The 14,210-nt window shown below is 47.5% G+C and overlaps 1 protein-coding gene across 2 annotated transcripts; it reads left to right on the top strand.

The window, feature by feature from the left end:
* The first annotated feature begins 486 nt into the window (after window positions 1-486).
* Window positions 487-12,574, top strand: ykt6 (YKT6 v-SNARE homolog). 2 transcript variants are annotated; one of them, XM_033013722.1, is made up of 8 exons: window positions 487-571; window positions 3,318-3,453; window positions 3,534-3,616; window positions 4,110-4,210; window positions 5,490-5,594; window positions 6,733-6,798; window positions 7,741-7,842; window positions 8,943-12,574. In XM_033013722.1, the coding sequence occupies exons 2-8, from the start codon at window positions 3,350-3,352 to the stop codon at window positions 8,976-8,978; spliced, it is 597 nt and encodes a 198-aa protein (XP_032869613.1). In that variant the 5' UTR covers window positions 487-571; window positions 3,318-3,349; the 3' UTR covers window positions 8,979-12,574. The 2 variants fall into 2 exon arrangements, with proteins under 2 accessions (XP_032869613.1, XP_032869614.1); XM_033013723.1 differs by having other exon boundaries at window positions 500-562; window positions 3,316-3,453.
* The last annotated feature ends 1,636 nt before the right edge of the window (window positions 12,575-14,210 follow it).

Genomic DNA, 14,210 nt, shown 5'->3' with positions numbered 1-14,210 from the left:
TTCCTTGTAGGTATAAATACTTGGCTAATAAAATGTATTCCATTCAATTTCAATTCCATTTCAATTTCAATTCAATTTCAATTCAATTTCATTTCAATTTCATTTCAATTTCATTTCAATTTCAATTCAATTTCATTTCAATTTCATTTCAATTTCATTTCAATTTCAATTCAATTTCATTTCAATTTCATTTCAATTTCAATTCAACTGTTTTACTGTTCTTTTTACAATCCATGTTCTCGGGGTATCTAAACCAAATGTTATTATTTATTTATGTTATGACATCGGTTGGAAGCTGCATACCAAATCTCGTTGCGCTTATGTGCAATGACAATAAAATATATTATTATTATTATTATTATTAATTCAATCCATTCCCATTCCATTCAATTGACTCCCCTGGACCTGGCGTCAGTTGTCGGGGGGAAGGTAAAAAGGCGTGGGACCAGGACCGGCGCCTGCGCACTGCCTGCTGGCGGGGCCGGGGAAGGACTCGAGAGCTGGACCTGCTTCCGGTTGTGACGTGTTCAGCTCGGGCCCTGTCGGTCGGCGGCGTCTGTGGAGCCGGGAGGTGGGAGCGGGGTCGCGGGGCGGGGAGGGGTCGCGGGCCCCGGGTGTGGAGGGGACACTGGGCCCCGGGTGGGGAGGGGACACTGGGCCCCGGGTGGGGAGGGGACACTGGGCCCCGGGTGTGGAGGGGACACTGGGCCCCGGGTGGGGAGGGGACACTGGGCCCCGGGTGGGGAGGGGACACTGGGCCCCGGTGTGGAGGGGACACTGGGCCCCGGGTGGGGAGGGGACACTGGGCCCCGGGTGGGGAGGGGACACTGGGGCCCGGGGTGGGGAGGGGACACTGGGCCCCGGGTGGGGAGGGGACACTGGGCCCCGGGTGGGGAGGGGACACTGGGCCCCGGGTGGGGAGGGGACACTGGGCCCCGGGTGGGGAGGGGACACTGGGCCCCGGGTGGGGTAGCGGGGACACTGGGGTCCCGGGTGGGGTAGCGGGGACACTGGGCCCCGGGTGTGGAGGGGACACTGGGCCCCGGGTGTGGAGGGGACACTGGGGCCCCGGGTGGGGAGGGGACACTGGGCCCCGGGTGGGGAGGGGACACTGGGCCCCGGGTGGGGAGGGGACACTGGGCCCCGGGTGTGGAGGGGACACTGGGCCCCGGGTGGGGAGGGGACACTGGGCCCCGGGTGGGGTAGCGGGGACACTGGGTCCCGGGTGGGGTAGCGGGGACACTGGGCCCCGGGTGGGGAGGGGACACTGGGCCCCGGGTGGGGAGGGGACACTGGGCCCCGGGTGGGGTAGCGGGGACACTGGGCCCCGGGTGGGGAGGGGACACTGGGCCCCGGGTGGGGAGGGGACACTGGGCCCCGGGTGTGGAGGGGACACTGGGCCCCGGAGAAGACGGGGATTGAGGGCAGGTTGAGCCCAGGGAGGCGGGGAGCGAGGGCCCGGGCAAAGGTCCTATGGCGGAGCTTGCTACCAAAGATATAGGATCTTTGCTTGCTCCGCTATAGGACCTTTGGACCTGGGTGTATGGGAGGATACAGGCCTGGTGGGAACCGGGGCTGGGCTGAGCTGGACCAGGGGAGGGCGAGTCGGTTGGAGGAGGAGGGGGTATTAGTTGGGTTTGGCGGAGGCAGTATGGGTTTATTTGGGGGGGGGGGGGGATATTGGTTGGGCTTGGGTTAGTGAAGGAGGGGGGAGTTGGGGAGTTGGAGAGGTTAAGCTCAGGGTTGGAGGACTATGAGTTGCCTGTGCTGCTGGGGGTGGGTGGGGGAGATTGGTTGGGCTTGGGTTAGTGGAGGAGGTGGGGGGCGGGGAGTTGGAGAGGTTAAGCTCAGGGTTGGAGGACTAGGAGTTGCCTGTGCTGCTGCTGGGGTGGGGTGGGGGGTAAGGTTGCGGGACTGGGATCTAGGTCACTTAGCCAAAGAAGTGTAAGGAATGTAAAGAATTACATCGAGTTATGAACTGCATGGACTAGTATCTGAATGGATGTAGTTGAGTTATAACTTTAAGAAGACAATTGGATCAGGGGACGCAGAGAAAGAAGCTTGCGTGCTCAATCTGGTTTAGTTCTGCATTATAGCTTGCATTTGAAATATGCCTGGGGTGGATGGGTGGTGTGGGTTATGTTAAATATGCTTGGGAATATAGTTGTCCTCTATGGAAAGGTTTATTAGAAGTTGCCTGTATCAGCCACAGGTAGGAAGAGTTAAAACTCTTTGAAGCAGTAGATTTGGGTTTGTTATTGTTGCGTGTACTGAGGTACAGTGAAAAGCTTTGTTTTGCATGCTATCAAACAGATCAGATATACATTTTGTACATGGATACAATCAAGTTAAACTCGTACAATAGAAAGAGTAAAGTGATAATTTTAGACTGCAGACTATGGGGTTGATGCTGAGAACCTGTTTCCCTTGATTTGTGAAACTAAAACTATAAATTCTAATCTCAGGGCCACTTTGGATTTTGGCCAAGAGGTTGTGAATCTTTGCAGGTAGACAAAAGTGCTGGGGAAACTCAGCGGGTGCAGCAGCATCTATAGAGCTAAGGAAATAGGCAACGTTTCGGGCTGAAACCCTTCTTTGCGTTAGAGGACTGTGGATGTTCAGTCCTGGAGTATATTCAAGAGTGACTGTCTGAGGCACAGTTTTGATGCTTGGGACCATGTTGTGCATGCTGCCAGCTTGGTTTCCATCTTACATCAATAACATTGAAATCAAATTGAACCATTTTTGAAAGGCTTTGAGATATTTTGAGGTTTAAATGACTGGCAGTAGAATTTTAAAATATGGAGGTCTGAAGAAGGGTCTCGACCTGAAATGTCACTAATTCCTTCTCTCCAGAGATGCTGCCTGTCCCGCTGAGTTACTCCAGCTTTTTGTGTCTATGTTTCAGTTTAAACCAGCATCTGCATTTCCTTCTTACACATTCATGGAGGTGTTTCGTATTATTGTGGTGGCGCAGCGGTAGAGTTGCTGCCTCACAGCATCAGAGACCTGGGATCGACCTGACTATGGGGCCTGTCTGTACGGCATTTGCATGTTCTCCCTGTGACCGCATGGGTTTTCTCCAGGTGCTCTGGTTTCATCCCACATTTCAAAGATGTGTAGGTATTTAGGTTGATTGTCTTCTGGAAAACAAAATGACCCTGGTGTGTAGGTTAGAAGGTGTGGACTCGGAGGGCCAAAGGGCCTGTTTCCACACAGTATCTCAAACTAAACATGTTCTTAAAAATAACCTTGTGTGATATCTGGTAACTGGGTGTAAGCCTGGCACCACATCTTATCCTGTGTTTACCTTGTAGAGGCGATTGGAAGAGGTGGCAGCAGTGCAGACATGAAGCTCTACAGTCTGAGTATATTATACAAAGGTGCCACCCGGGTTAACCTACTGAAAGCTGCTTATGATGTCTCGTCCTTCAGCTTCTTCCAGAGATCCAGGTGTGGAGAGTTTCAGTGTTTGTATCTAAGGGTGATTCCAGGAGTGTGCTTGGATTAATACTTCTGTTTGTAACCCGCAGTGTGCAGGAGTTTATGACTTTCACAAGTCAGCTGCTTGTGGAACGTTCGCAGAAAGGAAGCAGAGCTGCGCTGAAAGAGCAAGGTGAGGAACTGCACACTTCCCGGGTCTGTGGCGCTGTTAGGCAGTAAATCTACCCCTGCACCCCTGTGCCTGCAGCAACTCCACCCCTGCGCCACTGTGCCGCACAAGCCTTCGTAGTTCTGCACTGACCTCCCCGACTTCAACTGTCCCATTCTGCCCCAATTTGTGCTTGGCTTTTTTCAAATCCCTCCACGATCATCACTCCTCCTTCATCCAACCTCCGCCAGACTTACAGCTCATCAAGGCATATGAAGTGCATCTTTGATTTTAATCACCTCAATCTCAAGTCATTTTGATACTGGCTTTCCCACTCTGAAGCTCTTAAATGATCTATTTTAAAAAATATATCTTTGTCACAGTTTGTGATATTCCCTAATATTTCTTGAATGGTTCAGTGTCAAGTTTTGTTTGATAAAATAGCCATCGCTGCATTGGGTTATGGAGTGTTGCAGTCGCCTGTGGTCACATCTGAAAGCCGTGCTTGTTTTCACAGACTACCTGTGTCATGTCTGCATCCGCAATGATTCGCTGGCGGGAGTAGCAATCGCCGACAGCGAGTATCCGTCGAGGGTTTGCTTCACGTTACTCGACAAGGTGAGGCACTCCGGCAATAAATATTCCCCAGAAACTGCGTGGCTTTGGGTTCGGGAGGTCACCACCTCGTCCGGGAGGTCACCACCTCCTTCCTGAGCTCTTCATTTGTTGCATTCCTGCTTAACGTTCCCCTGAATCCTGTCCATTCTCCACATCCCTGATTTTCCTTGCCCATCCTCCCACACGCACCTGTCCTTAATGCCCCTTAAGGATTGTGCCCTGCAGAGCTGGGAACTCCGTGCAGGAGAGAGAGATTAAGATGAGCAGCTTTTTCTTGACTGGCACTCACGGTGTGTTGTGCCGGCCTCCTGAGGCATAAATGTTTTTTAAACATTTATTTAAAAAAACCTCCATTCTATTGATATAGAAATTGTGACAAAACAAATATGAATCTGACGCAGCTTGTATTCCTTCACTCCATCGATGCTGCCTCACCCACTGAGTTTCTCCAGCATTTTTGTCTACCTTCAGCTTGTAGACAAGATGCCTCACAGCTTCTATGACCCAGCTTTGATTCAGACCTCCGGTGCTGTCTCTGTGGAGCTTGCATGTTCTGTGACTGTGTGACCTTCCTCTGTGTGTGTTCAGGTTTTCTGCCTCATCCCAAAACCTGGCGACTCTTGCATATGGTCTCGGAGGGCTGTTACTATACATGGTGTACTTAATCTGAGAATGTATTGTGGTAGAGTTGCTGCCTTAAGGGCCTGTCCCACTTTCACGACCTCTGCCGAGTTTGCCCTTTTTCCAGCATGATGAAAAATGTCCACGTGTAAAAAAGGTCGTGAAAGTGGGACAGGCCCTTTACAGCGCCGGAGACCCGGGTTCAATCCTGATTACGGGCGCTGTCTGTACGGAGTTTGTACGTTTTCCCTGTGACCTGCGTGGGTTTTCTCCGGGATCTTCGTTTTCCTCCCACACTTAAAGACGTGCAGATTTGTAGGTTAATTGGCTTGGTGTATGTGTAAATTGTCCCTTGTGTGTGTAGGATAGTGTTAATGTGCGGGGATCGCTGGTCGGTGTGGACTGTGTTTCCGTGCTCTATCTCTAAACTAAACTAATATAGTGTTTGTACAGGATTAGTGTAACAATGGCTGCTTGGTGATTGGAGTGGGCTGACGGGGCAACTTCTGTGTTCTATCTAACAAATGTAATTCTAACAAATGTAAGGCACTTTGGTCAACGAGAGTTGTTTTTTAAATGTGCTATATAAATAAATGTGACTTGACTATCTCCCTGCCTCGGCTGGTTCATGGCTGTGATATATTTTCTTTATGTTTAGGTGTTAGATGACTTCTTCAAACAGGTGGATAGCATAGACTGGCCATCGGGAAATCCAAACACTATTCAGTACACAGGACTGGATGCTCAACTCGCACGATATCAGGTAATGTGCCAGCTCCAAGTTGTCGGATTTTCCTTCTAAGCAGCTAATTATTCTGAGTTTCATTGCAGGAAGTTGTCAGATGTGGATTGTGGCTGCATTGAACTGCAATGGGATCTCTGTAAATCAAAGATCCTATAGCGAGCAAGATACTCCACTCGACGAAAAAGACGTAGTACGGTCATGGGCAGATTCATGGGTAATTTTCGGCCCCATTTCCGTAACCGCCTTCCGTCTCCGCACCAAAGATCCCGTAGGATACTAGTGCGGAGACGGAAGCCGGTTACGGAAACATCCTCGTAAAAATAAAAGTTATTTGGGGAAAATCTCCTCATTTTCAGAATTTAAATTTATTAACACAAACTGTTCCCCCGCAACGTTGATTACACTGCGAGTCGGGTCTGGTTACGGAAATGGATTAAAAAAAAGGCCCACGTTCCGCTCCGTTGCGTACTACACGTCAGCCCATTGCGTTTAGCAGGAGTGGTCTATAGGATCTTTGCTGTAAATGGCCTCTAATGAAGTTAATCGTGACAGCTAGCTACCAAAGAATAATCACCTCTTTTGTTCATTAAATTGATTCTTTGAACCATCTTTCACACAGTGAAGTGTTGGCAAAGGCACAGCATGGAATGAAATCTGGTTGATCCATTACGCTACGCGAACACAATGAACGAGCAACCCAATTACACATGCTCCCCTGCTATCTCCCCCTTGTCCACTTCACATCATTGTTTTTCCCAGTTTATTTGGAACCTTTTTTTAGTTTAGTGTAGAGATGTGGCGTGGAAACAGCCCCCCCCCCCCCCCCCCCGAGTCCACGGCGACCAACAATCACCCCAACATTGGTTCTACCCGGCACACTAGGGAGAATTTACAGAAGACATTTAATCTACAAACCTACATGCCTTTGGAATGTGGGTGAAAACTGGAGCACATGGGGGGGGGGGGGAACCAGCACCCGTAGTCAGGATTGAACCCGGGTCTCCGGACTTTCACCCTCAATTTCCAGATTAAAGTTGATCATCTAGCCTCTGCTTCTTTAGCCAATTGCATGAAATCTCTGACCGTTGTATATTATACGTAGTGGTCTCCAAAGATGACTCGTTCTTTCACTCACTACATTTCTGCCTTCATACAGAACCCACGAGAAGCTGACGCTATGAGTAAAGTACAAGCGGAACTGGACGAGACCAAAGTCATCTTGGTAAGAGTCAGTCGATGACTGATGTGCACTGGTGAATACTGGAGCTGGTCCACTCAGTCTCCGCTCTCTGTCCTTGACCCCTTTCACCCATCACCTGCTTCATTGCTTTGATCCTGTTGCAACCTGTGCTCCACCATATTATACACCCTCCCTGCTCACAGTCTAGAACCTCACGGCTGTCTTCACACACAAGGAGGGTTGCTGACCCTTTCACAAACCCACATATCAGGTGTGAGTGTTCACCAAGCACATGCGCCCGCTCCACCAAGGCCCACTGGACCTCTTCACTGCTGACCAGCTGAAATCCCCATCCTATTCTCATTCTGACCTTTCTGTCCTGAGCTGTCTCCATTGCCAGAGAGAGGTCGTGTGTAAAATGCAGGAACTGCAGGTATTCCACTTCAGCTTCCAATATGAACATTGAAGTAGCCAATACTAGTAAACTATAACCCTTCCCCCTCCCCACCTCTGTGCCCCACTTGGGTTCACACCTATTTCCCCTGTCTCCCTCCCCCTCCCACCTACACTCTTTCCTCCAGCCTCACAACTTGCAACTCTGCAATTATTTTGTCTCACACCTTCGGTCTTTTCATCGCTGGCCTTTGTCCACTCTCTGCCCATCAACCCCCCCCCCCCCCCCCCCCCCCCCCCATTTAAACATTTATAAAAAAAACAATTTTCAGATGTGTGCCAAGTTCAAAAATGTAATTTTTTTCTTTTATCAACTGCAAATATTTGCAAACAGTAACACGTTGATGCACTTGTATGTGTGACTGAAGCATAATAACATAAAGAATTGTTACCTGTAAATCTGAAGGAACTGGACAGGCCACGAGTTCCTCGAGCATGTTCTGCTTTGCTCAAGATTCCAGCACCTGTAGACTGTTGTGTCTGTATTTTAACCTGCGAATCTGCTTGGTTTACCACTGTGCTACTTTGCAGCATAGCACGATGGAGTCGCTGCTAGAACGAGGAGAGAAGCTGGATGATCTCGTGTCAAAATCAGAAGTTTTGGGCACGCAATCTAAAGCTTTCTACAAAACGGTACGTGTGTGCTGCTTGAACAGTGGAACCGCGGCCTAATTAGCGGAATGTCCGATTTCAAGGGAAGTCTTTGTTTTACAATCCCTGGTCAGGATAATGGTGGGAAGATTTATCAAAAAATCCAAATGTCAGAGCAGTCACAGGTCTAAACTTGCTCAGGGTTATCTATCTTTCTCAGTCGAAGAACTGTACAGAATGGACACAGGACCTTTGGCTCACCTTGTCCATGTTGGTATATTAGGCCACACCCATTTGCCTGCTCAAAGCACTCTATACATCCTGGACAATACAGCTCACCCCCTCCATGACACGCTGGTCAACCTGAGGAGCAGCAGACTGGCTCCACCAAAATGCAGGACAGAACACCACAGGAGATTCTTCTTCCCCTGTGGCTATCAAACTGTACAACTACTCCCTCTTCTGTTGTGTGGTAGACTGACCACCCCCCCCCCCCCCCCCCCCCCAAATCTATGCACATCCCCAATCCTTTTCACTCGTCACTTCTCCAGACCCAAAACGTCACCTATCCATTTTCTCCAGCGATGCTGCCTGGCCCTCTGAGTTACTGCAGCATTTTGTTTCTGACTTTGGTATCAGCATCTGCAGTTCCTTTTTATTACATTATATTCCAATTAGATTTGGGGGGGGGGGAGGAGTTTGTGATGGAACAACTGAGACGAGCTACATGGTCACCTCACCCTGAGTTCAAGAAGGAACTGCAGATGCTGGAAAATCGAAGGTAGACAAAAGTGCTGGAGAAACTCAGCGGGTGCAGCAGCATCTATGGAGTGAAGGAAATAGGCAACGTTTCGGGCCGAAACCCTTCCGGGTTTCAGCCCGAAACGTTGCCTATTTCCTTCAGGGTTTTGGCCCGAAACGTTGCCTATTTCCTTCGCTCCATAGATGCTGCTGCACCCGCTGAGTTTCTCCAGCACTTTTGTCTACCTGAGTTATGTTCTGATTGTTCTCTACGCTGGAACCATTCCAGTCTGATTTAAAGTTATCGACCTGATTCAAAGTCCAGAATTTGCAACATGCCGATCCTCAAAAGCAGCTTTTAGTTTTGAATAAACGTTATTTTTTCTTTTTTCCCCCTTCAGGCTCGCAAACAGAACTCTTGTTGTGAGATCATGTGATTGGGGCGCAGGCCCCCCACTCCTCTGCCTTCTGACGTTTGTTTTTTTAATGAGAAATGCCTTCATCCCGTCGAGCAAACAGCAGTTCCACCGTGGACGGGAGGCCGCAGACATCAGGCAGTCGTCACCGCCGCCGCCGCTGCTGTGGGTCAAAGACGGCTATTTATTTTCTATTTTGATGTCTGTCAGCGAGAGGAGGGGCGGCCAATCTGCTGCGGGAGCTGTAATCATTTCCTGTGGTTGCTGATGGGTGTAGTGGTAATCGCAGTCGCTCCCGTCTCTGCTAGTGTCATGTACCTTGTTGAAGTCAGTCTGTCAAAGCTGGTGTGGCTGCCGCTAAACCCACTGTGCAGCATTCACTGGAGAAATGACACAGCTGATCCACATTGCCATCGCACTCCCTAATGTGACGGTGTGTACAGTGATCTATAGAGCACTCCCTGGATACACCTGGTTCTTATTGCATCCATCACAGCTTAACACTGTGCACTCCCCATCTCCGTCAGGACTTGTCTGTCTGACCAAAAACACAGGCTCTCGCTCCAGTCAGGTATTGTGAAGGCTTGTCTTGTAGGTTACCTTTGTGCTAAACTTTATGGTGTGAGTTCATGTCTGCATTTTTCCGGTTAAGCTGTGGAGAGGAAGCCTTGTTATCACAGAGCAGGGTTGATCTATTTACATTCAGACCACCCAGACATGACGCTGGAACAGAGTAGCGGCCTTAGCCCCTCCTGTTCACTTGTGCGCTGATCTAGACTCTCCTGTGTCGGCATCTAGTTACTGACCTTGAATGAGTGTACAATGACACTGATCAGAAGCTGCCATGTGGCCATTGAAACAAAAGAGTGCAGGGACCAGTGATGGGGGTTCTTCTATCTCTGGTTCATTCTTGAGAGGCGAGAGTAACTTCCAGTGAATGATTGCCGTCACTGTGTGAACCTTTGTCCTGCCTCTCCAGATTTTCTCTCTCTCTCTCTCTCTCTCTCTCTCTCTCTCTCTCTTCTCCCCCCCCCCCCCCCCCCCCCCCCCCCCCCCCTCCCCCAGTGAACTTTACACTGCTGGTTAGGTTGTGGTTCCTCTTTGCCAATGTCATTTGCAAACCAGTTGTGAAGGTGTGAGTGATTCAGAGTTTGTTTGCTTTCTCTCTGCCCTCTTTAACTGGACTGCAGATGAGTTTTGGGGGGGGGGGGGGGGGAAGAGAGAAGCCTGTGCCCTGCTCCGACTCTGGTGATGTGGGTGGGCCGACTGATAATGTGTAAACTGTTAACATAAAGCTGCTCGTTTTATTCCAGTTATTTGTCCCTTCCTCTACCAGTGTCTAGTTATGTTTTTGTGCAAAGTCACCACAAGGCATGACTGATTCCTTGTCTGTTTCCTCTGTCTCCAGCTCAGGAGGTGAGCTCGGTTAAAATGAGAAGATTATCTTCAGATGTTGAAATTTAATTTCCTTTTATTTATATTTTGAGGTCAGGAACAACACAGGCATTCCAATTTTCGATGATGTGGCTTGTAGGCTAGTTGTTATAATATAATATAGCTCATGTCATGTACAGCTCCTCAGTCCGTCTTAAAACTAACCATCACGTCAATGATCCAGGGATCGGCACTGGCAGATTCTGTAGATTCAGTGCTTTTACAAGCAGAGTTTGTCGTGATGAATTGTCCAGAACTTGGTCTATTTGGAAGCAGATCTGTTTGAGGCAAGTTCATGTCCACAGTTGGTAACAATCGAAAGTTTGATCCCACAATAAATATAAATGCAGCTCCAGCAAGTGAGGCCAGCATCCACGCTGCACTTCACACTGCAGGCACTTTGGCAGCAACTATGAACAATCTTTCTGGGAAACGTTTTCCTTGTACCATTTTGCTGCAGAACCTTTTAGTATTAGACAGCAGAGTGAGCCATGATTGCAGTAGCAAGACTTAGCCTGTTGAGGGCAAACTATTTCAGTTTAAAGCTCCACCTGTTATTCCCCTGTCAAATACTTTGCTGATCAGTCTTTTGTATTTTGGGCAAATATAAATTTCACTGGATGCATGTGAAGTTTACAACCTGCTTAATGCAAATGCTGAGGCCCACACAGGCTAGTCTGATTAAAATCTATCGAATCTTACTGCTACACTAGCCCCCACTGTGGCTTCCAATCTTATGGTTATCAGGTTACTGTGCAGCCTTTGCTCCACTTGTTGTAAAATCTGTTTACTTCTGCCATTCCACAGCTTGCATTATATTGTTAGGCATATTAACACCTAAAATATACTTTAAACGGTCCATTAATTGCACTCTGACAGCTTAAATGTAAGCATCTTGCATTTCATCCCACATTTAGTATTGTCCCACATGTACTTGCCCCTGCTGTATGGGTTTGAGTTGCTCCAATATTTTTGAAGCCTCTGCACAGACTCGGCCTGTTGACACTCCATAATTTAGACCGGGGATGCTGTGGTTTCTGACTTTAGGTTGCTCTTGTCAATAGCAAAGTTTGCCGTGATTCCTTGGCTCCTTAATGACCGGACGTGACCAGTCTGGGTCTTTCCAAGTACATTTAGGCAAAACACCCAGATTTTTCTTGCATCAATGCATCCGTTTGGAATAGTCAACACGGACTCTTGATCCACACTGCAGTGTCCTCTAGTCTATGTCAACTTGCACTGTCAGGTATTGTTTGTGTGCTGTTGCTTCCTGAGGTCCATTGAATGCAACAAGGAGAGTGTCAGTTGCCCAGTGCTGTGGTGAACTTTGGAATTTATTGCAGATTTATGTGGCAATGTTGAGCTAAGCTGCTCTAAAAAGGTCTGCCTTTTTGCTTAAATACATTTCCATTGTTTGTTTTTTTACTCCCACTTGAATAAGGCAAAGGCTGACCCCCATGGCTAGAACACAGACCACTGCTGTTAGTTGCTGAATCTTGCTGTGGAACTGGATGAACAATTCCCTAGACAACCTCTCTAGAGGGTGCTGGTGGTAGCAACACACTAACAGTGTGGAGGGCAAACGATTTTATACCTGGCCTTTTAGAAGGTATTCCTTCATCAGGACTATCTCTTCCAGCGTCTCAGCTGCCACCCGGGTCCAATCAATCAGTGAAGGGAGTCTTACTTGTGGTCAATCATACGGCTGTGCCTAAACAAGGTATTTGGATTCACACATCCTTGGAAATGATGTAGGGATAAGATGGGACAGTGGTCTGTGGGCATCAAAACACATGGCGGGATATTTACAGCAAACCTACTTCTGTTTTTCTACCCGCTGGAAGCTGCAACCATGAATGGATGGTGCACACCCTGCAGAGGTGATGACAGAATGGGGGGCAAATGGGCAGTGGTACCATCTCAAGTGATGAAGGACTCGGAATAATGTACTTTCCAGAAGTCGGCATTAAGTACACTTTGTACAAGTATTTTGCTTTTTTCTAATTGGGCAAATTGTAAATGTGCTGTAACAAATTTTAGTCTTATTTGTAAATTAACAAATGCTCGACTGGACAGCTTCAATTGAAACTTATTTGAAGTTGCTAGCTTATTTCTAATGTATTGATTGTTTACACGGTTGTAATCTTGCCTTTTCAATATGTATAAAGTTTACTTTCAAAGTTCTTGGCAATTTATAATGAATGTTGACACCTGGATAGTTTGTACTGCACTGTGACAAAAGTAGAAGTAGGATTTGATAAACACAGGCCTCTGATTTAACAATTCAATCCAAAGTATTTATACAGGCATTTAATTACAGTGCCCTCCATAATGTTTGGGACAAAGACCCATCATTTATTTATTTGCCTCTGTACTCCACAATTTGACATATGTAATTGAGAAAATCACAAGGTTAAAGTGCACATTGTCAGATTTTATTAAAGGCCATTTTTATACATTTTGGTTTCACCATGTAGAAATTACAGCTGTGTTTATACATAGTTCCCCTCCCCATTTCAGGGCACCATAATGTTTGGGACACATGGCTTCACAGGTGTTTGTAATTGCTCAGGTGTGTTTAAATGCAGGTATACGAGAGCTCTCATCACTAGTCTTTCCACCTGTTTTTCCATCACCTTTGGAAACTGTTATTGCTGTTTATAACATGAGGACCAAAGTTGTGCCAATGAAAGTTAAAGAAGCCATTATGAGACTGAGAAACAAGAATAAAACTGTTAGAGACATCAGCCAAACATTAGGCTTACCAAAATCAACTGTTTGGATATTCATTAAGAAGAAAGCACTGGTGAGCTTACTAATCACAAAGGGACTGGCAGGCGAAGGAAGTCCTCAACAGCTGATGACAGAAGAATTCTCTATAATAAAGAAAGATCCCCAAACACCTGTCCGACAGATCAGAAACACTCTTCAGGAGTCAGGTGTGGATTTGTCAATGACCACTGTCCGTAGAAGACTTCATGAACAGAAATACAGAGGCTACACTGCAAGATGCAAACCACTGGTTAGCTGCAAAAATAGGATGTCCAGGTTATAGTTTGCCAAGAAGTACTTAAAAGAGCAACCGCAGTTCTGGAAAAAGGTCTTGTGGGCAGATGAGATGAAGATTAACTTGTATCAGAATGATGGCAAGAGCAAAGTATAGAGGAGAGAAGGAACTGTCCAAGATCCAAAGCATACCACCTCAACTGTGAAACACAGTGGTGGGGGTGTTATGGTCTGGGCATGTATGGCTACTGAAGGTACTGGCTCACTTATCTTCATTGATGGTACAACTGCTGATGTAGCATAATGAATTCTGAAGTGTATAAATACATCCTATCTGCTCAAGTTCAAACAAATGCCTCAAAACTCATTGGCCGGCAGTTCATTCTACAGTAAGACAATGGTCCCAAACATACTGCTAAAGCAACAAAGGAGTTTTTCAAAGCCAAAAAATGGTCAATTCTTGAGCGTGATTTTTTCCCCCTCTATTACAAATCACAAATTGTGGAGTACAGAGGCAAATAAATAAATGATGGGTCTTTGTCCCAAATATTATGGAGGGCACCGTAAATCACGACCAGGTTGTACATCCACATATCACTGCAGCAGAGAGGGAATTGTCCTGGGTGTACAGACTTCAGTGTCGTCATTGGTTGAATGAAGCATGGAGGGGGAGGATAGGGGGGGGAGAGGTCGGGTGGGAGGGGGAGGAGGATGGGGAAAAGAGGTGGGGAGAGAAAGAGGGGGTGTGGGGATGAACAGGGGAGGGTGTGTAGTTAGAGGTGACCTAAAATAGAAGAAGGGTCTCAACCCGAA

This window comes from Amblyraja radiata, chromosome 39 (assembly GCF_010909765.2).
Source record: "Amblyraja radiata isolate CabotCenter1 chromosome 39, sAmbRad1.1.pri, whole genome shotgun sequence".
In the NCBI taxonomy this organism is placed as follows: domain Eukaryota; kingdom Metazoa; phylum Chordata; class Chondrichthyes; order Rajiformes; family Rajidae; genus Amblyraja; species Amblyraja radiata.
Note: the sequence above shows the minus strand (reverse complement) of the source record. Positions and strands in the feature narration are given on the sequence as shown.